General features: G+C 39.0%; 1 protein-coding gene and 5 non-coding genes across 6 annotated transcripts; all 6 read left to right on the top strand.

Moving 5' to 3' along the window:
* Positions 1-4,022: 4,022 nt before the first annotated feature.
* Positions 4,023-4,141, top strand: LOC128000018 (5S ribosomal RNA). The gene has a single exon (XR_008172818.1). It is a non-coding gene; the product is annotated as a 5S ribosomal RNA (ribosomal RNA).
* A 6,622-nt stretch (positions 4,142-10,763) lies between these two features.
* Positions 10,764-12,585, top strand: LOC127986887 (piggyBac transposable element-derived protein 3-like). The gene has a single exon (XM_052589145.1). The coding sequence runs from the start codon at positions 11,263-11,265 to the stop codon at positions 12,583-12,585; it is 1,323 nt and encodes a 440-aa protein (XP_052445105.1). The 5' UTR covers positions 10,764-11,262.
* Positions 12,586-15,451: 2,866 nt separating this feature from the next.
* LOC127999235 (5S ribosomal RNA) lies at positions 15,452-15,570 on the top strand. Its single transcript, XR_008172055.1, has one exon. It is a non-coding gene; the product is annotated as a 5S ribosomal RNA (ribosomal RNA).
* Positions 15,571-16,254: 684 nt separating this feature from the next.
* On the top strand, positions 16,255-16,373 carry LOC127993758 (5S ribosomal RNA). Its single transcript, XR_008166766.1, has one exon. It is a non-coding gene; the product is annotated as a 5S ribosomal RNA (ribosomal RNA).
* A 517-nt stretch (positions 16,374-16,890) lies between these two features.
* LOC127999310 (5S ribosomal RNA) lies at positions 16,891-17,009 on the top strand. The gene has a single exon (XR_008172130.1). It is a non-coding gene; the product is annotated as a 5S ribosomal RNA (ribosomal RNA).
* A 394-nt stretch (positions 17,010-17,403) lies between these two features.
* LOC127993769 (5S ribosomal RNA) lies at positions 17,404-17,522 on the top strand. The gene has a single exon (XR_008166777.1). It is a non-coding gene; the product is annotated as a 5S ribosomal RNA (ribosomal RNA).
* The last annotated feature ends 9,547 nt before the right edge of the window (positions 17,523-27,069 follow it).

The raw sequence follows: 27,069 nt of genomic DNA on the forward strand, positions 1-27,069 counted from the left end.
GACAATTGGTGATGGGTGTTTTGAAACAGAGCAGAATAGATTTATGTTTAACCAAAAGGGAAATGTTGAAATATGTAAAGAATGTGAAATATAAGTTTGTGGGAATAAGTGATCATGCTATGATGATGGTTAAGATGGATGTAAACGAGGTGGAGAGGGGGGAGGAATGTGGTGTTTGAATGCAGACTTGCTAAAAGAAGAGACATACAAAGAAAATATAAAAAAATGTATAGATTATGAAATGCAAAATGCGTTATTTGATGAAAATGTATGTGAGTGGTGGGAAAAAATGAAAGGGACAATTAAAAAAAGAAGTATTAGATATGCAAAACAAAGGGATTTTATGAGGAGGAGTAAAATTGAGGATATGCAAAATGAACTGAAGAGGGAAGCAGAAAAAATAGAAGGTAATCCTGAGCAAGACAAAGAACGCTTTATGCAAATAAAAGCAGAAATAGAAGAGTATGAAAAAGAAAAAAGTAAGGGTGCAGTAATAAGGAGTAGAGCACAGTATGCGTTAGAGGGAGAAAGAAGCACGAAGTTCTTTCTAAACTTAGAAAAGAAAAAACAGAGGAAAAAGCATATAACAGAGCTGGAAAATGAAAAAGGTGAGAAGATTACTGATTATGTGGGGATAATAAGAGAAGTAGAAATATTTTATAAAAAGCTATTTAAGAAAGAAGGGGTAAAACAGGAGTGTGTGGATGAAGTTTTAAATACTGTGAGTAAAAGGTTAAGTGAAAACGAGAAAAATATATGTGAAAGCGATATAATTATCGAAGAAATAAAAGAAGCAATAAAACAGACAAAAAAGAACAAAAGCCCGGGCTCAGATGGCTTAACGCATGAGTTTTATAAGACCTTTGAAGAGATTGTAGCGCCAATATTGTTGAAGGTTTATAGGAGTATGGAAGAGAGAGGGGAAATGCCAGAATCTATGGGGTTAGGAATAATTACAGTACTATATAAAAATAAAGGAAGTCCACATAAGCTAGGAAATTACAGACCATTAAGTCTTCTAAACACAGATTATAAAATATTGACAAAAGTGCTGGCAAATAAGATAAAAGAGGTAGTAGGGTCAATAGTATCATTAAGCCAAGCCTATAGCATAAAGGGTAGAGATATTACAGATACAATTTGCACAATAAGGGACATAGTAGAAGGGATGGGGAAAGATGGGAAAGGGGGATTGGTTTTATCTATAGACTTAAACAAGGCATTTGACAGGGTGGAACATAGCTTTATAGAACAGACAATGGGGAGGTTTGGGTTTGGAGAGAGGATGCAAAAGTGGATAAAATTAATATATGGAAATGCTAAAAGTTGTGTTAAAGTTAATGGGGTGTTAACTGACCCCTTCCCTTTAGAGAGGTCAGTAAGGCAAGGTTGTCCGTTGTCTGCAATATTATACTCAATAACAGCTGAGCCACTGGCGACACTTATAAAAAAAGATAAGGAAATAAAAGGTATTCAAATACCAAAGGGGGGATTGAGTGTAATACACCAATATGCAGATGATACAACTTTTACAGTTAGGGATATAGAGAGTATAAATAAAATAAGAAAACAGATAGAAAAATATGGGGAAGCATCAGGTGCAAAAATAAATGTGGATAAATCTGAAATAATGAGTATAGGAGGAGTAAGGGTTGAAGGGTTAGATATTCCATTCAGAATAACAAAATACTTTATAAAAATTTTAGGGGTAAACGTAGGAGAGAATGCAAAAGAGGCAAGGGATGCAACATGGTCAGGGGTGCTAAACAAAATCAAGCAAGTGTTACAGTATTGGAGACTAAGGGAATTAAGACTAAAAGGGAAAGTTGTGGTGGTTAATTCTTTATTGTTATCCAAATGTAATTATGTGTTGGGACTGGGTGTTAAATGGAATAAAAGAGGCTGTGAATAATTTTGTATGGGGTGGGAAAAGAGCAAAAATATCAGCAAACACATTAATAGCAGATTATAGTGAGGGGGGATTAAAATTGGTAGATTTAGATTTGAAAAGGAAGGCAATAAGAGTTAAGACAGTAAAAAAATATTTATGTGGTAAAGCAGAATATGGTTGGAAGGGGTATATGAGAAAATATTTAAATGAAAGTGGTGATGAAGGAGTGTTTATGGTTTTAAAAAAGCCAATGATTGAAAAATTGCCGTTGTTTTACCAAGAAGTGTTTACTGCATGGGCTGAATTTGTGATAAATGTAAACTATGAATGTGAAAACATAAATCAAATACACAATCAGCCAATTTTTATGAACCCAAGAATAAGGAGGGGAGGGAAAATGCTCTACAACAGACTGTTCATGAGAGCAGGGGTAAGGAAAGTAAAGGATTTGGTGTATGAATATGTAAAGGGTTTCTTACCAAATAGGGCAATATATGATTCTGTGGTGGGGTGGGATGAAAAAATTGACAAAGCAAAAGTGGATGGTGAGTGTGAAAACATTAAAACAAGCCTGCCTGAAAAGTGGGTAGAAGGGATTGAAAGAGAAACTGTTAAAGTGGGAGATTGGGGAATGCCTGAAATGTATATTGTGGAAAATGGGAGAAAAAAGTTTTTGATGGAGATAAATGTGAAAACTATATACAAAATTATGGTCAGAAAGGAAATCAAAGTGCCTGCATCAGAGGCGGTATGGCCAAGACTCTTTCCTGATATGAAGGTAAAGACAATATGGAGAAACTTAAATGTCAAATACAATGGACTGGACTGTGAGAATTTGGACTTTAAGCTACGACACAACAGAATTTATACAAAGGTGGTAATTCATCAAATGAACAAAAATGTGAGTAGAGAATGTGATATATGTGAGACAGAGGCTGAAACTTTGATGCACATTTTCTTTGAGTGCAAAGAACTTGAGGAGTTTCATGCAAAAATGAAAAGACTGATAAAAGATGGAATAGGCAAGGAGTTTGCAGAGGATGAGTGGAAAAAAAATGTTTTTATTTGGAGAACGTATAAATTATAAGGATAGAAAGGTGAATTTTTGGAATTTGATTTTGAGTAATGCAAGATATGCAATATGGGTGAGGAGGAATATGGCATACTTTGAGAGAAAGAAAGTAGATGTGATTGGAATTTTCAAGAGTATTGTTAGAAAGAGTGTGTATATAATGTGGAAATACCTAAGCAAAGAAGAATTTGAAAAAGCATTTGTAGAAGAAAATGGATTTATAAGTACAACTGAAGGGTTAAGTTTAACATTTTGAAAAAACAAGGTTACGTTAAAGTTAGGCAATTAGTTTTGGTTTGGGTTTGAGTGAAGTAATGTGATTAAATTTCAAAGTTGATGCTGTATATGTTAAATATAATTAACATGTAATACGTTTGAAAGTGAATTGTTGGAAATATGATTTATGTTATTATTATTTTTAAGTACTTTTTGATAATAATAAAAAAAAAAAAAAAAAAAAAAAAAATGCCCGATCTCGTCTGATCTCGGAAGCTAAGCAGGTTTGGGCCTGGTTAGTACTTGGATGGGAGACCGCCTGGGAATACCAGGTGCTGTAAGCTTTTTGGACATTTTTCACTTAGTATATAATAATTCTGCCTAAAAATAGAGTCAATGCCCGATCTCTGAATATTAGCAGGTTTGGGCCTGGTTAGTACATGGATGGGAGACTGCCTGGGAATACCAGGTGCTTTAATCTTTTTGGAAAATTTCACGAATTATATAATAATCTTTCATTTAAAAAAAAAAGAGTCAATGCCCGATCTCTGAATCTTAGCAGGTTTAGGTCTGGTTAGTACTTGGATGGGAGACCGCCAGGGAATACCAGGTGCTGTAAGCTTTTTGGACATTTTTCACTTAGTATATAATAATTTTGCCAAATAATAGAGTCAATGCCCGATATCTGAATCTTAGCAGGTTTAGGTCTGGTTAGTACTTTGATGAGAGACTGCCTAGGAATACCAGGTGCTTTAAGCTTTTGGGTTTTCTTTCCTACTTATATAATGTACTGGCGATTAGATTGGCTGGTCTTTAAATAGCCATCTCTTTGCAGCAGTCTTCGCTTACGGCCATACCAACCTGGCTATGCCCAATCTCGTCTGATCTCGGAAGCTAAGCAGGTTTGGGCCTGGTTAGTACTTGGATGGGAGACCGCCTGGGAATACCAGGTGCTGTAAGCTTTTTGGACATTTTTCACTTAGTATATAATAATTCTGCCTAAAAATAGAGTCAATGCCCGATCTCTGAATATTAGCAGGTTTGGGCCTGGTTAGTACATGGATGGGAGACTGCCTGGGAATACCAGGTGCTTTAATCTTTTTGGAAAATTTCACAAATTATATAATAATCTTTCATTAAAAAAAAAAAAAGAGTCAATGCCCGATCTCTGAATCTTAGCAGGTTTAGGTCTGGTTAGTACTTGGATGGGAGACCGCAGGGAATAACAGGTGCTGTAAGCTTTTTGGATATTTTTCACTTAGTATATAATAATTTTGCCAAATAATAGAGTCAATGCCCGATATCTGAATCTTAGCAGGTTTAGGCTCTGGTTAGTACTTTGATGAGAGACTGCCTGGGAATACCAGGGGCTTTAATCTTTTGGAAAATTTCACGAATTATATAATAATCTTTCATTTAAAAAAAAAAAAAAAAAAAGAAAGCGTCAATGCCCGATATCTGAATCTTAGCAGGTTTAGGTCTGGTTAGTACTTTGATGAGAGACTGCCTAGGAATACCAGGTGCTTTAAGCTTTTGGGTTTTCTTTCCTACTTATATAATGTACTGGCGATTAGATTGGCTGGTCTTTAAATAGCCCTCTCTCTGCAGTTGTTTTCGCTTACGGCCATACCAACCTGAGAGCGCTAGAGAGCTACAGGAAGTGTTGGCTGCAGTTGGGAGAGGAAGGCTCTCCTCCATTTTGATTTTTCTGTTAGTGTTTGTTTTGTGAGTTGTTTTTGGACTTTTAGTTTATTTTTTGTGTGGTTTTTCAGTTTTAAACCACCTAACAGCAGCATCTTGCTGGCTGGAGGGTGGCTAATTTTTTTGTACAATGGATGGATTATTGGCAAACGACACTGGACTGGCTGGAGAGAGACGCATGGCAAAGGACACCGGACTGGCTGGAGAGACAAGCATGGCAAACGACACTGGACTGGCTGGAGAGAGACACTTGGCAAACGACACCGGACTGGCTGGAGAGAGACGCATGGCAAACAACACTGGACTGGCTGGAGAGCGACGCATGGCAAACAACACTGGACTGGCTGGAGAGAGACGCATGGCAAACGACACTGGACTGGAGTATCGACAACGAGCAGGACGCGGTAAAAATCAAGATGCAAGATATACAATTGGTGAAAGGAAATACTTAAAGGAGGCGACTGTGATTGTGAATGTGGAGAATGTAAGTGAGGTGAGAGCTGTGGATATTATTAAAGTGGTGACGGACAAATGTGGATATGGTAAAATCTTAGCACTGAGGCCAAGACAAGGAAAGGAATATGAACTGACAATGGAAAAAGAAGAAACTTGTGATGAACTGACTGAGGGATTGTTAATTAAAGGAGTGAACTGTGAGATAAAGAAACTGCAAAACAGAGATTATGTTGTCTCTTTCATGCATCTGCCCGTCTACCTTGCTGATGAAGAGATTTTAAATAAACTGGAGGTTTGGGGGGTTTCCCCAATTTCAAAAATAAAGCGGCGTGTTTATCCGGGCACCAGCATCGAGGATGGGACAAGATATGTAAAGGCGCGGTTTCCGAAGGAGGTGGCCTCCCTACCATACAGCACAAAAATAGAAACGGCAGAGGGTCCACAATACTTTCGGGTGATGCACAGCCATCAGGTGAAGACTTGTCGGCTGTGCATGAGCCCAGATCATGTGGTGAAGGACTGCCCGGAGTTTAAGTGCCATAAATGCGAGGAAAGAGGCCACTTCGTGAGAAACTGCAATGCTGTGACGTGCCCGGAGTGCAATTTGGTTTTAAATAAGTGTGAGTGTTGGATGCAGGGTGAGGAGGAGGAGCAGCAGCAGGTGGGCAGGCAGGTGCATGAAAGAGACAACGAGCAGCGAGACGTTGGAGAAAGGGTACGTGGTGAAGGACTGGAATTAAATAAGGATATAGAACAACAGAAAGAGTGTACCGAACCAATCATTCAAACACAACAGGATGGGGGAATTTGGACACAGATGGATTTGACAGACAGCTTGCAAAATGCTTTGGATAATGTGGAACTGGTTGATGAAAGGAATAAAGTACTGAGTGATGCACAACAGGAGGGAATTTAATGTACACCGATGGATGTGACGGACAGTGTGCAAAAGGAGATGGACGCGATAGAAATTAATGATGCTACAAAAGAGTGTGAACAAGGAAAAGAAAATGAGGAGACGCAGGGGAAATCATCAAAAAGAAGAAGATCTGTAAAGGTAATACCTAATCTTGATACTGCAAGAAAAAGAATGCTTAAAGAAGATGGGATTGAGTGTGCAAATAAGTATGAGCTGCTAAAGGGTGTGGAGGAGATGGACTGAGTTTATGGGTTTTATGCATGTTTTTATATGTTTTATGCTTTTAAGAATTGTTACTTTTAATGCTAGAGGGCTTTCGAACGTAGGAATATTTGAAAAAGTGAAAGAAATGTGTAAAGGAGAGGATGTGATTTTATTACAAGAAACTAACTGGAGGGAAGAGTACATGACTGAAATAAGGAAAAGGTGGAGTGGAGAGATTTTTTATAACAATGGTGATGGGAGGCTGGGAAGAGGAGTTGCGATTTTAATAAAAGAAAACTGTGGGGTATCATGTAAAACAATATATAATGACATAGATGGGAAATGTATTGCGGTTGAAATGGAGTATGAGGAGAAAAAAATTATTGTAGTTAATATTCATGCACCGACTGTAGAGAGCGAAAAGAAGGAATATTTTAATGTATTAAGAGATTTTTTAAAAAAGCATAAAGAAGTTATTATGATGGGTGATTTTAATACTGTTTTCAGTAAATTAGAAATTGGTGAGGGAATGGTTTTTAAAAATGATAAAGGAAGAAAGGAACTGAAATTATTAATGGAAGAAAATAATATGATTGATGTATGGAGAGAAAGAAATGAAAAAAGAAAGAATATTCAAGGAGGCAATTAGTAGGGAATTTTATGTGTAAAACAAGAATTGATTTTATTTTATGTACAAGGAACATTGAAGGTTTTATCGGTAACATTAAATATGTGGAATCAAGCTTAAGTGACCATAAACCACTTTTTATACAAGTAGACTGGAGTTCAGTGAAAAGAGGGCCGGGTGTATGGGTTTTAAATGTAGAGGTTTTGAAGAATGAGGAATATGTGTTAAGTATTAAAGAAATAATTAAAAAAGAAAAGGAGAATGAAATGTACAGTGAAGATAAAAGGATATGGTGGGAAAATGTTAAATATTTAGTAAAAAAAATTCACGATAAAGTATTGCAAATTGATACAGATGTGTAAGAGGAAGAAGGAGAGAGAAATAAGAGAAAAATTGGAAAATGAATTAAATGAGAATGGTAAAAAGATATACAAAAAATAAAAGAATTGGAGGGATTATTGAAAGACATGGAAGAGGAAAAATATGAAGGTGCAAGACTAAGGAGTAAAGCTAAATATACTGTGGAGGGTGAAAAATGTACAAAGTTTTTCTTTGATCTAGAAAAAATAAGAGGGAAAGCTGGAATGATTAAAGAAACAAGAGGGAAAAATGGTGTAGTGGTGGAAACAAATGAGGAAATATTAAAAGAAGTAAAAGCTTATTATGAAATTCTGTTTAGTACTGAGAGTTGAAAGAAGAAGAGAAATTGGAGTTACTAAATCAAATAAAAACAACAGTAGGAGAAGTAGACAAAAAAGAGTGTGATGAAGAGATAAGGGAAGAAGAGGTAAAAAGAGCAATAAGTGAATTGAACAAAAATAAAAGTCCAGGTATAGATGGTTTGGGGAGTGAATTTTATATAGTTTTTAAAGATTTTTTAACCAGTATTTTAAAAGAAGTATATGAAGACATTTTTAAAAAAGAGGAAATGAATCAGAGAATGGGGATGGGATTAATAAAGTTGATATATAAAAGAAAAGGAGATAAAGTAGACCTAAAAAATTATAGACCAATTACAATGCTGAATACAGATCTGAAAATTTTAACAAAAGTTTTAGCCAATAGATTGAAAGAGGTAATACCAACCATAATTAAAACAAACCAAGTGTATGGAGTAAAAGGGAAAGATATAGCGGATACAACTTTAAGTTTAATAGATAGAATAAGATATATGAAAGAAAAAAACAAAAAAGGATATGTTATTAGTTTGGATTTTGAAAAGGCCTTTGATAGAGTGGAGCATGATTATTTATTTGGAATTTTAAGAAGGTACGGGTTTGGGGATAATTTTGTCAAGTGGATTACAATTTTATACAGGGGAGCAATAACAAGAATACAGTGTAACGGTTTTTTAACAGAATGTTTTAAAATTACTAGGTCAATAAGACAAGGATGTCCTTTATCAGCGCTTTTATATTATTTTGCAGAACCATTGGGATTAGTTGTTAAAATAGATGAAGACATAAGAGGGATAAACATTGAAGGAAGTGGGGGAAATGAAAAAATATTTCAATATGCAGACGATACAACAATAATAGTTAAGGATATAGAGAGTGTTAATAAAGTAATGGAAGTAGTACAGATGTTTTGTAGGGGATCAGGAGGCAAGTTAAATGAAGAAAAAACAACATATGTGAGATTTGGAGGAGTAAATGTTTTAACTGATTATTTTAATTTTAAAGAAACAAAAGAAATAAGGATTTTAGGTGTTCTAATGGGAAAAGACGAAAGGAATGTTAAAAAAAAAATGTGGGAAGAAATAGTAGGAGGAATTGAAAGAAGGTTAATTTTTTGGAAATTGAGGACTTTAAGTTTAAAAGGGAAGGTTTTAATTTTAAATGTGTTAATGGTGTCAAAGTTGTGGTATGTTTTATATGTGACTGCTATGCCAATGTGGGTGGAGAAAAGGTTGAAAAAATGTTTTTTTTTATTTTTTATGGAATAGTAAACCGTCAAGAATTGCATATAGTACATTAATAGGAGAAGTAGGGAAAGGAGGGATGGGATTAATTGATGTTGAACAGAGAAAAAATAGCTTAAGAGTTAAAATAGTAAAAAAATATCTAGATGATGGTCACAAAACAGCATGGAAAAAGACAATGGAATATTTTTTAAACAAATGTGGGGATTTTAACATGGGGGATGGGATTTTATGGATCAAAACTAAGAATTGGATGACAGAGTGCTTACCAGAGTTTTATAGGGAAATGTTTAGTGCCTGGGGAAAATTTTTAGACAAAGTAGAGTATGATCCACATGGGAGAGAAAACATTTTAAATCAACCTCTGTTTTTAAACAAAAACATTTTAAAACAAGACAAAGAATTGTTTTTAAAGAAATGGATGGATGTGGGGATAACAAGAGTGAGAGATGTTTTATATGAATTTAAAGAAGGATTTTTACTGACACAATGTATTGTGGATGCAATGGAAGAGGCAAAAGAAGATTACAGTGAACAAGAAATAAAAAATAAATATGAAATCATTAAAAATGCAATACCTAAAGAGTGGATTAAAAGAATAGAAAGTATGGAAGGAGAACCAAAAGAGAAATGTATTAATGTGAAATTAGGGGAAAAACTGTATGATTTTAAGGAATGTACTGTGACAATGATTTATTGTGCTTTTAGAGATGATGTTTTTAAAGAGCTGATTGTAAATGGATACTGGGTGCAGAAATTCAAAGATTTAAAAAAAGAGTAAATATGGAGAAACATGATGGGGAAATGTGTGGAAACAAAATTGGAATGTTTGGAGTATTTTATAAGGCATAAAGTGGTTTTTACTGATGTTATTTTAAATAAAATAGGAATGGAAGAAAATGCTCTGTGTAAAGTGTGCCAGGAACAGGAAGAGGGGATTTTACATATGTTTTTACATTGTAGAGAGCTAGAGGATTTTTTAAGGAAATGTAAATGTTTAATTAAAGATGTGGCGGAGGAGTGGGATGAAAATGTAATGGAATGGAACAGAGTTGTGATGTTTGGTTGGGAAAAAAAGTGTAAAAACAAAAGTTTCATTAATCTGTGTGTAATGCTAATGAAAAGTGCAATATGGGACAGAAGAACTGTGGCTAAAAAGGAAAAAATTGTGTTGGATGTTTGGAGTGTGTTTAAAAGAAAAACAGAATTATATATTGAAAAACTGTATGTGTACTTTAAAGGTGTAAAGAATTTAGACTCTTATTATGATGTTTTTACCCCAAAAGATTGTTGTGTTATAAATGATTTAATGTGGAAGTTGCCAGAAAGTGGAAGAGTTTTTTAACCCTTGTGCATCCTTGAGGACATTTTTGGCTTTTTCAGTTTTGTTTTTTTTTATAACTTTGCCTGTGTTAATGCTAACTGCATAAAAGTTGCCACAGGTGTGTATTTTTAATATTTCACCTTCATTTCCTTTAAAAAATCTATTTTCTACTAGGTACACAAAATACTTCCTCTCAGGACCTTTTGGACAAAAATGTCCCCATTGAAACCCATTAAATCTGCTATTTTTAATCCCGGTGCCATTCAACTATAAAATGACGCAATCTTTGTTAACAGGCTTTCATTCTGTTGGCAAGGCTTCAAAATTTAAATTTTTACTATTTTTTTACCAGATGGTGCCATTTTTTCAGGTTTGGCATATAAAGAAAATTATCGCTTTATTGTTGTTTACGGCTGTTTTCGGCTTATGCATATTATAGAGCCAATTAGATATTTTATGAAGCTATAATAGTGTGGGTGTGTTGGTATGGATGTCAGAGTGTGGTTTGTATGTGTGTACTGAAAATGTTGTGTGTGTGTGTGAACAGTTTGAATGAAAATATATATATATTGTACTGGAAATCACAAATCCCACCTCATGTAAATAAGTCATACAGAGTCATAGACCCTCTCATGCGAAAACTGAATAAAGTCAAAAAGTTTTGAAGAGCTTTGAAGATTTTTTTTCATTCAAACACATTTCTTATTACTTGTTTGCACTTTTTCATTTGTTATTATTTTTGTTCAAAGATAAAAGGTGAGCTTGATTTTGATGTAGTAGTTCAGAAGCCCCTCAAAACCTTGTTTTTGTTTTCACCTCGAGAAAATGGTGATTGTTTTGTCTGGTAGATTTTAGTTGAGACAGGTGCTTTCACAGCCAAACCTATAAATATCAGTGGCTTGAGGGCCTTGTCATTTCATAGTTTGCAAGATGAAGAGACGTTTCACAGCAAGGGAAGCTCTGGATCTAGTTGTGGCCACCAACAGTGAGCACCCGGCTACATGTGAAAGTGAGGATGAAGAGTTGACTTCAGAAGATGAAGTCAAGTTTGCATTAGAGTCTGACTCTGATAGCTCTTGTTCCTCTGATGAAAGCACTGAGAGCGAGGACACAGAAGAGACTGCAGATCTTCAGTGGATTTCAAAAAATGGGCAGATTCTCTGGTCTTCCACTCACACTGAGACGCTGCGCTACAATCCTGCCAAGGGTATGACCCCGGGTCCCACACACTATGCAACTGCCCGCATCACAACTTTGCAGTCCTGCTTCGACCTCTTCATCACCGAAGAAATCATTCAGCTTCTTCTGGAGAACACTAATTTACACGGGAGGCGTTTTGTGACAGATTGGATTGATTTCGATTCCACTGACATTCAGGCATACATCGGGCTGCTGATTCTGGCTGGCGTGTACAAGTCCCGAAATGAATCAACAAGAAGCCTGTGGGATGTGGAAAACGGACGTTCCATTTTCCGAGCCACCATGTCCCACCGTAAATTCAAGCTCCTGAGCTCCACCCTGAGGTTCGATGATAGGATGACACGACCTGCACGTTACATGCATGACAAGCTGGCTGCATTTCGGACCATCTGGGAGAAGTGGACACATCGCCTTCCCCTGCTGTTCAACCCAGGCCAGGATGTCTGTGTGGATGAGCAGCTCGTCCCTTTCAAAGGCAGATGCAGATTTCGCCAGTACATGCCCAGCAAGCCTGCCAAGTATGGCATAAAAATTTGGGTCACCTGTGATGTCACCACATCCTATGCATGGAAGTTGCAAATTTACACGGGGAAGTCTCCTGGAAGTCCTGCGGAGGTGAACCAAGGAAAAAGGGTCATTCTGGAAATGACGGAGGGGCTCCAGGGGAACACTGTGACCTGCGACAATTTTTTCACCTCCTATGGACTGGCGGAGGAGCTTCTAAAGAGGAAGATGGCCCTAGTTGGCACAATTCACAGGAACAAGCCAGAGCTTCCCCCACAGCTGCTGCAAATAAAGCATAGAGCACTTCTGTCCTCCCTCTTTGCTTTTACTAAGACGCACACAGCTGTGTCTTACGTACCCAAACGAGGGAAGAATGTGCTGCTCCTTAGCACCAAGCACCGCGAGCCAGCTGTGAGCGACACTGAAAAAAAGAAGCCAGTGATCATTACAGACTACAACCGCTGCAAAGGAGGTGTCGACAACCTGGACAAGGAATGTGTCATTATGCTTCAGTTACACACATTTATTCTTACTGCAAAATGCTTTTAGTATTCAGTATTTTTTGTATCTATATATTCAGTGTTGTAGTTTTTTGAAAGAGGAAAAGAATATTTTGTTTATTTTTATTCTTACTGCATAGTTCCTTTATAATTTAGTATTTCTTGCATTTCTATACACAATATTATATTTTTGTGAATGATGAGAAGAATATTTCGTTTATTTCTTCTTTTGCAGGTTGTTGGCACCTACAGCTGTAGGAGAAGAACATGTCGGTGGCCAGTGGTTCAGTGGTGTAGATGTGTCTTCCTTCAACTCCTTTGTACTGTGGTCAGCCGTGGATCCCTCCTGGAACCAGGGCAAAACATTTAGACGGAGGCTGTTTTTGGAGGAACTGGGGAAAGCACTTGTGATGCCGCAAATATCACGAAGACAGCGCATCCCCCGCACACCATCTACGTCCACCACAATGGAGGATCAACAGCAGGGAGACCCAAACACCAAAAAGAGGAAGGTCTGCACGTTCTGCACTGACAAAAAGAAAAAAAGTGCTTCCACCTGCAACAAGTGTGGCAAGCATATATGCAAAGTCCACACAATCACATACTGCAGCTCCTGCTGTGTGTGAATTCCCTCATAGTAGGCACATGCCTACTATTTCTGTTATCTGTTCCCTAATTCCCTCTGCATAAATGTCTACTATTTCTATTCTGAGTGTTCTCGAGTTTTGCACAATAAATCTTGTTCTTGTTCAAAGTGATCTTGTATTTTTGCTTTATTTATAGAGCAATATAAGATATATTCTATCAAAAAGTAAAAACTTTGGAGGATAATAGGAGTAATAAAACTATGATTTTACTTGGACATTTTTGTCCTTTATGGACCTGAGTGGTAGTTTTTATTTTAAATATGTTACTGCATAAAAATATGAAAGCATAAAAATGTATGTTGTTGTTAACCATTGACATATCCAAGGATGTAATATTTAAAGGAAAAAAAAAACTGCTTAGCATTTAGTATATGAAAATGTTTTATTATTATTATAATTTTTATAAAAATCAACAGTGGCATTATGTAAAGAAACCGGCATTTAAGGTGTTAAAATTCTGAAAATTAATGAATGTTTGGTAATTATGATTAGAACTGATGCTGGAAAAAAATCTAAGTCAGTGAAAGTGGAAAAAAATATTAATCTATAATATTTTTTTTGACACTTTTTTGACAAGGACATTTTTGTCCTTTATTGGCCTGAGTGGTAGTTTTATTTTTAAACTGACACTGCAAAAAAAATATAAATGCCTGCAAATTAATATTGTTGTTAATAATTAACATATCAAAGACTGAAATTATCAAAGAAATGAAATCTGCTTAGGATTCACTATATGGAAAATAATAATAATTATTATTATTTTTATTTAAAACAACAGTGGCATTATGTAGAGAAACCATCATTTAAAGGGTTAAAATTCTGAAAATTAATGAATGTTTGGTAATTATGAATAGAACTGATGCTAGTAAAAATCTAAGTCAGTGAAAGTGGAGAAAAATATTAATCTATAATATTTTTATGACACTTTTTTGACATGGACATTTTTGTCCTTTATGGACCTGAGAGGTAGCTTTTTTTTAAATCTGATACTGCATAAAAAATATGAATGCATAAAAATTAATGTTGTTGTTAATCATTGACATTTCCAAGGCTGTAATAAGCAAAGAAAAAATAATCTGCTTAGCATTTAGTAAATTGAAAATAATTTAAAAAAAAAAAATTTTCATAAAAAAACAACAGTGGCATTGTGTAAACAAACCAGCATTTAAAGGGTTAAAATTCTGAAAATTAATGAATGTTTGGTCATTATGATTAAGGCTGATTCTGGTTAAAAAAAATGGCGTCAGTGAAAGTGGAAAAAAATATAAATCTATAATATTTTTATGACACTTTTTGGACATGGACATTTTTGTCCCCTATGAACCTATGTGTAACTTTTTTTTAATTGATGCACAAGGGTTAAATTATCGATGTAAAGGAAAGATGTGTAATGTAGAGATGTGTAAAGACGATGTTCTGTATTTTCTATTTGAATGTGTTTAATCTATTGTATTTTATTGATTGAAATTACTTGAAAAAAAAAAAAAAAGGCTATGCCCGATCTCGTCTGATCTCGGAAGCTAAGCAGGTTTGGGCCTGGTTAGTACTTGGATGGGAGACCGCCTGGGAATACCAGGTGCTGTAAGCTTTTTGGACATTTTTCACTTAGTATATAATAATTTTGCCAAAAAATAGAGTCAGTGCCCGATCTCTGAATATTAGCAGGTGTGGGCCTGGTTAGTACATGGATGGGAGACTGCCTGGGAATACCAGGTGCTTTAATCTTTTTGGAAAATTTCACGAATTATATAATAATCTTTCATTAAAAAAAAAAAAAAAAAAAAAAAAAGAGTCAATGCCCGATCTCTGAATCTTAGCAGGTTTAGGTCTGGTTAATACTTGGATGGGAGACCGCCTGGGAATACCAGGTGCTGTAAGCTTTTTGGACATTTTTCACTTAGTATATAATAATTTTGCCAAATAATAAAGTCAATGCCCGATCTCTGAATCTTAGCAGGTTTGGGCCTGGTTAGTACATGGATGGGAGACTGCCTGGGAATACCAGGTGCTTTAATCTTTTGGAAAATTTCATGAATTATATAATAATCTTTCATAAAAAAAAAAAAAAAAAAAAAAAAAAAAAAAGAAAGAAACAGTAAATACCCGATCTCTGAATCTTAGCAGGTTTAGGTCTGGTTAGTACTTTGATGAGAGACTGCCTAGGAATACCAGGTGCTTGAAGCTTTTGGGTTTTCTTTCCTACTTATATAATGTACTGGCGATTAGATTGGCTGGTCTTTAAATAGCCCTCTCTTTGCAGCAGTTTTCGCTTACGGCCATACCAACCTGGCTATGCCCGATCTCGTCTGATCTCGTAAGCTAAGCAGGTTTGGGCCTGGTTAGTACTTGGATGGGAGACCGCCTGGGAATACCAGGTGCTGTAAGCTTTTTGGACATTTTTCACTTAGTATATAATAATTTTGCCAAATAATAAAGTCAATGCCCGATCTCTGAATCTTAGCAGGTTTGGGCCTGGTTAGTACGTGGATGGGAGACTGCCTGGGAATACCAGGTGCTTTAATCTTTTTGGAAAATTTCACTAATTATATAATAATCTTTCATTAAAAAAAAAAAAAAAAAAGAGTCAATGCCCGATCTCTGAATCTTAGCAGGTTTAGGTCTGGTTAGTACTTGGATGGGAGACCGCCTGGGAATACCAGGTGCTGTAAGTTTTTGGGACATTTTTCACTTAGTATATAATAATTTTGCCAAATAATAAAGTCAATGCCCGATCTCTGAATCTTAGCAGGTTTGGGCCTGGTTAGTACATGGATGGGAGACTGCCTGGGAATACCAGGTGCTTTAATCTTTTGAAAAAATTTCACGAATTATATAATAATCTTTCATAAAAAAAAAAAAAAAAAAAAAAAAAAAAAAAAAAAAAAAAAAAAAAGAAACAGTAAATGCCCGATCTCTGAATCTTAGCAGGTTTAGGTCTGGTAGTACTTTGATGAGAGACTGCCTAGGAATACCAGGTGCTTGAAGCTTTTGGGTTTTCTTTCCTACTTATATAATGTACTGGCGACTAGATTGGCTGGGCTTTAAATAGCCCTCTCTTTGCAGCAGTTTTCGCTTACGGCCATACCAACCTGGCTATGCCCGATCTCGTCTGATCTCGGAAGCTAAGCAGGTTTGGGCCTGGTTAGTACTTGGATGGGAGACCGCCTGGGAATACCAGGTGCTGTAAGCTTTTTGGACATTTTTCACTTAGTATATAATAATTTTGCCAAAAAATAGAGTCAATGCCCGATCTCTGAATATTAGCAGGTTTGGGCCTGGTTAGTACATGGATGGGAGACTGCCTGGGAATACCAGGTGCTTTAATCTTTTTAGAAAATTTCACAAATTATATAATAATCTTTCATAAAAAAAAAAAAAAAAAAAAAAAAAAAAAAGAGTCAATGCCCGATCTCTGAATCTTAGCAGGTTTAGGTCTGGTTAGTACTTGGATGGGAGACCGCCAGGGAATACCAGGTGCTGTAAGCTTTTTGAACATTTTTCACTTAGTATATCATAATTTTGCCAAATAATAGAGTCAATGCCCGATATCTGAATCTTAGCAGGTTTAGGTCTGGTTAGTACTTTGATGAGAGACTGCCTAGGAATACCAGGTGCTTTAAGCTTTTGGGTTTTCTTTCCTACTTATATAATGTACTGGCGATTAGATTGGCTGGTCTTTAAATAGCCATCTCTTTGCAGCAGTCTTCGCTTACGGCCATACCAACCTGGCTATGCCCGATCTCGTCTGATCTCGGAAGCTAAGCAGGTTTGAGCCTGGTTAGTACTTGGATGGGAGACCGCCTGGGAATACCAGGTGCTGTAAGCTTTTTGGACATTTTTCACTTGGTATATAATAATTTTGCCAAAAAAATATAGTCAATGCCCGATCTCTGAATATTAGCAGGTTTGGGCCTGGTTAGTACATGGATGGGAGACTGCCTGGGAATACCAGGTGCTTTAATCTTTTGGAAAATTTCACGAATTATATAATAATCTTTCATTAAAAAAAAAAAAAAAAAAAAAAAAAAAAAAAAAAAAAAAGAAAGCGTCAATGCCCGATCTCTGAATCTTAGCAGGTTTAGGTCTGGTTAGTACTTTGATGAGAGACTGCCTAGGAATACCAGGTGCTTTAAGCTTTTGGGTTTTCTTTCCTACTTACATAATGTACTGGCGATTAGATTGGCTGGTCTTTAAATAGCCCTCTCTCTGCAGTTGTTATCGCTTACGGCCATACCAACCTGGCTATGCCCGATCTCGTCTGATCTCGGAAGCTAAGCAGGTTTGGGCCTGGTTAGTACTTGGATGGGAGACCGCCTGGGAATACCAGGTGCTGTAAGCTTTTTGGACATTTTTCACTTAGTATATAATAATTTTGCCAAAAAATATAGTCAATGCCCGACCTCTGAATATTAGCAGATTCGGGCATGGTTTACTTCATGGATGGGAGACTGCCTGGGAATACCAGGTGCTTTAATCTTTTTGGAAAATTTCACGAATTATATAATAATCTTTCATTAAAAAAAAAAAAGAGTCAATGCCCGATCTCTGAATCTTAGCAGGTTTAGGTCTGGTTAGTACTTGGATGGGAGACCGCCAGGGAATACCAGGTGCTGTAAGCTTTTTAGACATTTTTCACTTAGTATATAATAATTTTGCCAAATAATAGAGTCAATGTCCGATCTCTGAATCTTAGCAGGTTTAGGTCTGGTTAGTACTTTGATGAGAGGCTGCCTAGGAATACCAGGTGCTTTAAGCTTTTGGGTTTTCTTTCCTACTTATATAATGTACTGGCGATTAGATTGGCTGGTCTTTAACCCTTTAGGCGCCAGAGTTTTTTTCCTAAAACGTTCGATTTTGACATCTTAATTTCAAAAGGCTATATCTTAAAATTTATAAAAGATAAAGACTTTCTGTCAATTATAAAAATATTAAGGATGACCCAATGTTAATGTAGGGATTTTATTTTCCCATCTAATTTGCATATTATGACGTCATATGGGGTGGTCATCTTGAATTATAGAATTTTCATGAAAAGTCACATGTTTAAATGATAAAATGGAGCACTTCTTTCCCCAAAAAAATGTCCCTCACCTTCTGTGTGCTATATTGCACAATACTGAATGCTCAGATAAATAGTAAGCAGTAAACAAACTGTGTAAATCATTACTAATAAATGGTAGAAACAAACCGAATATATGTAGCGGTTGGGATTTTCAATTTACTACATGCAGCAGGCACTCTGATTTCATGTATGGGGCACATATATATTATTCATATGACACACAAACACAAGTAGACAAGACCTGATTAGTTCAAAAGCTCTGCCCCGTGTCACATCGCCTCTGCTTCTGCTATGAGCAGTGCGGCCAGATCTGCCTCATGCACGTGTAGCCGGCGTGGTCTGCACTTCGCCGACTACTGCGTTGTGTTCTGGTGCACTGATGACAGGACACCGACTTTCCTCAAGGCACTTTATTCGGCTCACTGTTAAATTTCAAAGAGAGCAATAATTCAGGATTCAATCCTCGAATTAGAATCAGCCTCTCTCAATCACGTAGAATGCAGACTAAACATTTAATCACATACAAAAATCAGAAAATAAAATACAAAAGAATAATTAAACATATCACATTAGGCATAGATATATATAATGTGTATGTGCCATATTGCATGTTATCTCTGTTCACCACACTGGGCTTTTAGCTCTTACATTAACATTTTGCAACATGAAATAAACTATCTTTTCAATAATTAATACATATACAGTTATATGCACAAAGCAACATGTACATGCTTTACATCTGGGCTTTGTAGTGCAATTGAACATTAATCAATACAAGAAAACGTTTTAAATGAACACATTATATTCATAACCTGGTATTGGGAGTACATACCTGTTAAATTTCAAAGAGAGCAATAATTCAGGATTCAATCCTTGAATTAGAATCAGCCTAACATAAGAAAAAGGACAACTGAAACGTGGGCTGTGACACAAGAGGATAGAATGACGATCACTAACATACAGCTAAACAAAACACGTTTCTCAAACTCTCAAAACAGCAAAATTCTCGACACATCTCAATTAAATGTAAGTGCACTCATCATAAATTACACATACAAGTTACCATGTGCTCTGAAACTAGTTTTAACAGGTATATCTCAATCTTTACATTGCACTAACGTGAACACAAAGTTTTACTAAAGTTGACAAAGAAAAATATCTGAATCTCTATTTTTTTTCTAAAATAAAGAAAGTAAAGACAGTGACCTCCTATTGACCCCTTTTACAAAATTCTTGGTGAGTGGTTTTTGCACCATGTTCTCTATCAGGCGATTGACTGCCTTAACAACCCTGCCAGTACGTGTCCTGACAACCGGTCTCTCAGGCCCTTGTGCCTGGGTGGGTGTGTGACTATCAGTCATTGTAACAGGTGAGGTGCCATCATGGGACTCGGTCTCATCTAAGTCAGGGACATTAATTGGGGCGGCAGAGTCAATGTCAGTTATGTGCAAATCAGGGGACACACTGGAACCCAACAAGTCTCTCACAGGTGAGTATTTGGTTCCTCCTTGGCTTCTGACCTCACTAAACTGGGCTCTCGTGGGTGTCAGTTGAACAGACTCTCTGGACAGAGAGTGGGGTATCTCATTCTCCATCTCAGACTCAACAGCTTCTCCCATAGACTCAGACTCAGCAACAGATGACGCGTTTAACCAGGAGCAGGTACGGTCCTCGGAAGCGTCTACTGCCAGGCCACTCAAGGCATCAACAGAAGGAGGCTGGAACTCACTAGCCACATCTGAGGCAGCTTCATCCATCTCCTCCCCGCTTTGTTCGGGCACAGGTAAGAAGCTCACATCCAACATCAGATTCCGATGGACGACTTTGGTTTTCCCACTCTCATCCCTGACTTTGTAAACGTGTGTCTGAGGGTTCCGGTCTATGATGGTATACATAGTGGGCTCCCACTTGTCCATTAACTTCCTCTTCCCTCTCTCCGCTTTATTAGCAAGCAAAACTCGGTCGCCAATGTTCAAGTGGGTTCCACGCACTCTCTTGTTGTAGCCATCAGCTTGATGTTGCTGTCCTTTCCTCGCATGCTGCTGAACTATGCTGGCAGCCACATGGAGGTTCGCCATCAGCTTCTCTGCATAGGTCTTATAATTTACCACGACTGGATCCTTCAAAACTTGTTTGAAGACCATATCTACCGGGAGTCTGGGGACTCGACCATACATCAAATAGAATGGAGGATATCCAGTTGTTTCATGAGTGGTGGCATTATACGCAAAAGTCAAAGTCTGTATTTGTTGGACCCAGTGTTGTTTAGCTGACAGGGGTAGGGAACGCAACATACTGCCAAGCGTCCTATTGAACCTTTCGGTTTGCCCATTTCCCATGGGATGGTATGCTGTTGTGTGTGTTTTCACGATCCCTGTGAGGCTGAGGAGTTCGGCGATGAGTTTGCTTTCAAAATTGGCTCCCTGATCAGAATGTATCCGCTCTGGAAAACCGTAGATGCAGAATACATTATCCCATAACTTCTTTGCTATTTGCTTTGCAGTTTGGTTGACGCAGGAGAATGCATGGGCCAATTTTGTGAAGTGGTCTGTTATGACTAACACATCCACAGATCTTTGCTTACAGTCCTCAGCACTCCAAAAATCAATGCACACTAGTTCCATGGGTGCCGATGTATGAATGCTCTCCAAGGGAGCACGGGCAGCCGGTTCAGGGGTCTTTGCAAGGATACAACGTCGGCAGCATTTCACATATTCCTTGATGTCTCTTCCCATTTGCGGCCAAAAGAAACGCTGTCGGGCAAAATGTGCTGTTCTAGCCTGCCCTTGATGCCCAGCGAGGTCATGCACACCAGCGAGAGCCTTGGCCTTCAAGCTAACAGGCAGCACAAACTGATACCTCTTCTCTCTACTTAATGGGTCTTTGGTTACCCTATATAGGACTCCATCCTGAACTTTTAGATGATGCCACTGCTTGCACAGTGTCTGGGCCGTAAGAGCCAACCCACGTCTCTTTCGCCTAGGTGGTGGCTCACCCCTCTGAACGAGTGGCAGGACCTCCCTGATAACAGGATCCGTCTCCTGGCTGTGCCTTAGTTCACCGATGGAGAGGGCTGGAAGTGTGTCTTGTCCTGAAAGCACCGCCTGGGGTAGAGCACTGAGAAACTGTGTTGCTCTTATCTCTGCTCCCCTTTCCCACTCTATGTGAGCTTCACAAGAAGATCTTACATGCAAGGGTTCTTGACTGCCGGCCAACCTATCTCGAGTGGTGCCCATGGTTACGCAGCAGCTTGCATCGTTTGCCTGGAGACACTGGGTCTTACACCGGAAAAGATCCTGGACTTTCTCCTCCTTGGTTCCCTCCGCTTCAGCCAAAAGACTTTCATATGGCTCATTGATCAACCTTTGACTCACTGATTTAGCAAAAGGATCTCTACTTAGGGCATCCGCCACAACATTCTTTACCCCAGGGATGTGTTTGATGCTGAAGGTGTATGGGGAAAGCTTTGCCACCCACCTCTGTTCGCAAGCGTCAAGTTTTGGTTTGGTCATTATATAGGTCAAAGGATTATTGTCGGTCCACACTGTAAAAGTGTGGCCCTTCAACCAGTGGCTAAATTTTTCACAAACACTCCATTTGAGCGCCAAGAACTCCAGGCGGTGGGCAGGATACCTCTTTTGTGAGCCAGTGAGGGTCTTGCTGGCAAAGGCGATTGGGCGTGCCTTCATTTCCCCTTCTGGTATCTGGGACAGAACTGCCCCAAGGCCGTCAAGAGACGCATCAATGGACAGAACCAAGGGTTTGGAGAAGTCTGGATGGGTAAGGACCACGCAATTCAGGAGCTTCTCTTTAAGACTGGTGAAAGCGGAGTCACAGTCAAGGGTCCAATCTGCAGGTTTGAGCTTTCTGTACACTCCTGGATTCTGACTGTACTTCCCGGCCTTCCCTCTCCGTTTCTGGCCAGATGTGAGGGCAAACAGGGGCTTTGCGATGGAGGAGCAATTTAGGATGAAGTGTTGGTAGTAAAATACCATCCCCAGGAACGACTTCACCCTGTGGACTGAAGGAGTGCAGCCATCGTCTTCCATCAAGTCCCTCTTTGACATTTTGGCAATGACCTCAACCTTCTCCGGGTCAACAGCAACACCGTCACCGTCAACGATTTGTCCGAGGAACTTCACAGACCTCCGTAACAGATGGCACTTTTTTGGACTCAACTTCAGGTTATGCTCCCGCAGCCTCTGAAAAACAACCTCCAATCTACTGATAGCCTGCTGTTCATTGGGGGCAAAGATCAAGAGGTCATCTAGATAGCACAAGAGACTGCTGAAGTTAAGATCACCAAAGATACTCAGCATCATCCTCATGAACGACACGGGACTGTTGCAAAGCCCCTGCGGCATTCTGTTATACTCGTGCAGGCCTAGTGGTGTTGTGAAGGCGGTATACTTTTTGTCCTCCTCATGCATGGTAAGGTTATAAAAACCAGACGTAAGGTCCATGGTGCTGAAGACAGCATTACCGCCAAGGGCAGCCAAGCAGTCCGATTGATGGGGCATAGGATGAGCATCCTTGATGGTTCTCGCATTCAGCCATCGAAAGTCTGTGCATATACGGAGATCGCATTTTTCTTCCAGACCATCACAAGTGGGGAAGCATATTCACTCATTGATTTCCGTATGATTCCCTGCTCTTCCATCTCGGTGAGAACTTGACGCAGCTTTTGATAGTGGGCTGGCGGCACTCTGCGATACGGAAGACGGAAGGGATGGTCATCAGTGAGGCGGATTCTATGCGCAAAGCCCTTGGCTTCTCCACAATCAAGATGATGCTTTGAAAATACATCCTGATATTTCTCAAGCAATGTCACAAGTTGGAGCTTGGTGGAGGGGCTCACTTCACAATGGTCAATATCGACATTTCCTAGACCAGACTTTTGCAGCCTGTCTTTCAGGGCAGTGTTGTCATCCTGTTCAACATGAGTCACTTTAACAGAGCCAGCGTCACTCTGACAGGAACCCTGGAACAGTGTGAGGTCTTCGGCTGCAACACAAGTAGAGACGTCTGCAAGCTTGCTGTTCTTTCTCAGAGTGAGTGGTTTGTCGGAGATTTTGGTGATTTTCATGGGGGTCCAGCCATCTCCCCAAAGTGGTGTTAGCACTCTCCCCACCATGATGCCGCGAGGCACACACCTGGAGGTTGTAGGCTCCACCATAACTGTGCTCCCAGGTGACTTGGGCACATTACTTGGCAGTCTCCCCCACAGCAAGTACTCTTGTTTGGGAAGGAGAGTCACCGCCTGAGTTAGCTTCACTGTCCCTACTTTTTCCGGCACATCTTCACCTCTCCATCTCGTGAGACTTGTCATCATTTCCAAGAACTGTTCGCCATCTGAAGACCCTCTTGTATTGCTCGAGATAAGTGTCCAATAACTGTTCTCGTTTTTCAGCTGATGCAGCACACATTTCAACATGTTGGTTCCTACTATGATGTCATCTTTCTGACCAGTGACCACCAGAACTGGGACCATGCACTTCACCCCATACAAACTTAGTTCCATATCATACATACACTTGGGGCTCACCTGTACTCCTCCACAGCCAACAAGGATGATGCGCTGCGGAAGTTCTTGCTGTTGGGTCAAGACGCTGTCTGATAGAAGTCTCTGTTCTGCCTCTTCACTTAACGTGCAGGCCATTGAGCCTGTATCGATGAGCCCTTGCAACTGAGCACAGCCATTAACTGTCACTGGTGCGTAAAATAACTCACTGAATGTCTCGACTGTGTGAATATTCTGAACAATTACTGTGCAATTATCAGACATTGCTTTACAAACATTGACATACATCTCCTTCAATTCTTCACTCTCATCAAGGGTTGACGTTTTGGTGCTCACACATCCCCTTCCTGTATGTGAGCTATCTAGTTTAAACTGGCTCCACCTTGCTCTGGGTTAGGCGGTGCTTGCGCTGACTGTGGCCTGGTGTTAATTCTTGGCCGGCGCTGTTGGCACTCCCTCTTCCAGTGGCCGGGCTTGTAACAGCCCATACAGAGGTTTGCCTGTCTACAGTGCGCAGTAGTTGAATGTTCAGCAGACTGACAGACTTTACATCTATTCTGAACAATGGCCGCGGGGCCCCTGCTCGGTGGCACAACTGCTGCTGTCTGTGCCATCTGCTCCAGCACACGGTTCAGCAAGCCAATGAGAGACTGGATGCAGACACTCTCGGTCTGAGGAGAAGATGGGAGCCCCATTGCCTTCGGGTGGCTTGTAAGGTCTGTGGAGTTATTAACAGTGGCTGTCTCTGTTGCTAATGTCTGAGCATGTATACCAATGTTCTTTGGCCGACAAGATTTGGCTTGAGACATTGTTCTGGCCTCTCTTTGATGTTCAATGAGATGTTCCTGAATCTCATTTGCCGTCCACTTTTCAGCTGTTTTACACTTCAGGACACTTGCAAGAGCGGGGTCGGGACAGTGTTTCACCAGCATCATTGTGACTTCGTGAGAGGGGTCCTCAATGTTTCGCCCCTGCCTTCTCAGACACTCATCCACGACATCCACAGCTTTATTCAAGCGTATCCAATAGTCCATGGGACTTTCTCCAGCCAAAGGAAGCGTGTTGTAAAAATCTGCTAAAAGCATTGAAGAGTAGGTTACCTCGCTGAAATGTTGTTTCAGAATATCAAAGACGAGCTTGGAGTTTTCAGCTGGCTGCAGCGATGGCATGCTGCGCAGGGTAACTTTTACAATGTCTCTAGCCTTTCCCATTAGTCTTGACATTATCTCCTGGGAGTACTCTTGCGGGTGTATGCCCCTCTTATTCAGGTAAACGCTCATAATTTCTTCCCACTCATGCACTGTGTGTTTGTCCGTTCCATCACCCCTGAAGTACGGCGGCTCTTTGACATCTGTCTTCATAACTAACTTAACTCCAGTCATGTTCAAGTCAGACTGTCCATATCCTAAGTTCATGCTAAGTGTAGGAGTGGTTTGGCTATCTGCACTACCAACAGATCTCTGTAGTTGGCTAGCAATGTTCTCTCCTATTTCGTGAGCTAACTGTGTGATGAGACTTCCTAGGTCTGCGGAACTCACATCTGGACTAGACACTGGCTGACGTGGAGAATATTCATCTGAATGTGCATGAGTATATGAAAATACAGGACGGCCCACTGAATTAACGCCACTCCCAATGTCTGGTGCATCTCCTAACCTACTCATGTGTGGTGCGGGAGAATGTTCATCAGTACGTAAGCGTGTGGACGAGAATACAGGTCGACCTAATACACCAGCACCTTTAACCGGCGTGCTTTCCACCCTACTCATAAACCTACCCCTCCCTAGGTTTACTCCCACTGCATCCCCAACACTAAGTGGTGTCTGCACATGCTTGCCATCAGTCATTTTGAAAAAAAAAAAAGTTGTAATGTGATAGACTATGATAATAATATGTGAATTACTAGTACATGCGAATATGGGATGAAAAAAAAACAATGTAAAATGATACTAGCTGAGATAGAGGCAATTAAACGTTACAATTTACACAATGATATCAGCCCTTGTACTTGTCAATGTCCCAAAAGAGATTCCTACTCTTCACAGCAACCACCGGCGATCACCCTGGCGATGATCTGAAGCGGAGATATCCGGGTCACGGCACCAATGTAGCCGGCGTGGTCTGCACTTCGCCGACTACTGCGTTGTGTTCTGGTGCACTGATGACAGGACACCGACTTTCCTCAAGGCACTTTATTCGGCTCACTGTTAAATTTCAAAGAGAGCAATAATTCAGGATTCAATCCTCGAATTAGAATCAGCCTCTCTCAATCACGTAGAATGCAGACTAAACATTTAATCACATACAAAAATCAGAAAATAAAATACAAAAGAATAATTAAACATATCACATTAGGCATAGATATATATAATGTGTATGTGCCATATTGCATGTTATCTCTGTTCACCACACTGGGCTTTTAGCTCTTACATTAACATTATGCAACATGAAATAAACTATCTTTTCAATAATTAATACATATACAGTTATATGCACAAAGCAACACGTACATGCTTTACATCTGGGCTTTGTAGTGCCATTGAACATTAATCAATACAAGAAAACGTTTTAAATGAACACATTATATTCATAACCTGGTATTGGGAGTACATACCTGTTAAATTTCAAAGAGAGCAATAATTCAGGATTCAATCCTCGAATTAGAATCAGCCTAACATAAGAAAAAGGACAACTGAAACGTGGGCTGTGACACAAGAGGATAGAATGACGATCACTAACATACAGCTAAACAAAACACGTGGTTAGCTATGTTAGCAGTTTCTCAAACTCTCAAAACAGCAAAATTCTCGACACATCTCAATTAAATGTAAGTGCACTCATCATAAATTACACATACAAGTTACCATGTGCTCTGAAACTAGTTTTAACAGGTATATCTCAATCTTTACATTGCACTAACGTGAACACATACCTCTCTCAATCACGTAGAATGCAGACTGAGAAAAGAACGCTAAAATCCAGTATATGACCTCACATCCAATAGAGGGCGCACATACACAAAAAAATAACTCTCCCAATACCTATAGAGCTACAATGACATAACTGAACAATATAGTATTTTGGTGAAATAAACTCACAAACAATAGAAAATAAAAGATAAAAGGTTGCAAAAATATATGTCATTCTTTGACCTGTTACACACGGGCCGAGTGTGCACAGCTCGGACTACTGTCAGTGTCATTGCGACTCCCACCTTGCCTCCTAACTGTCCTATGAATACTTCGACCTCGTCTAACATACCCATAGGCATTAGACAAAGTCTCCACTACAATACTGTCGCCG

Source organism: Carassius gibelio, chromosome B22 (genome assembly GCF_023724105.1).
Source record: "Carassius gibelio isolate Cgi1373 ecotype wild population from Czech Republic chromosome B22, carGib1.2-hapl.c, whole genome shotgun sequence".
In the NCBI taxonomy this organism is placed as follows: Eukaryota; Metazoa; Chordata; class Actinopteri; order Cypriniformes; family Cyprinidae; genus Carassius; species Carassius gibelio.

Excerpts from the sequence above, each read along its gene's own strand:
- LOC127986887 (XM_052589145.1), top strand. The coding sequence starts at position 11,263 with ATGAAGAGACGTTTCACAGCAAGGGAAGCTCTGGATCTAGTTGTGGCC.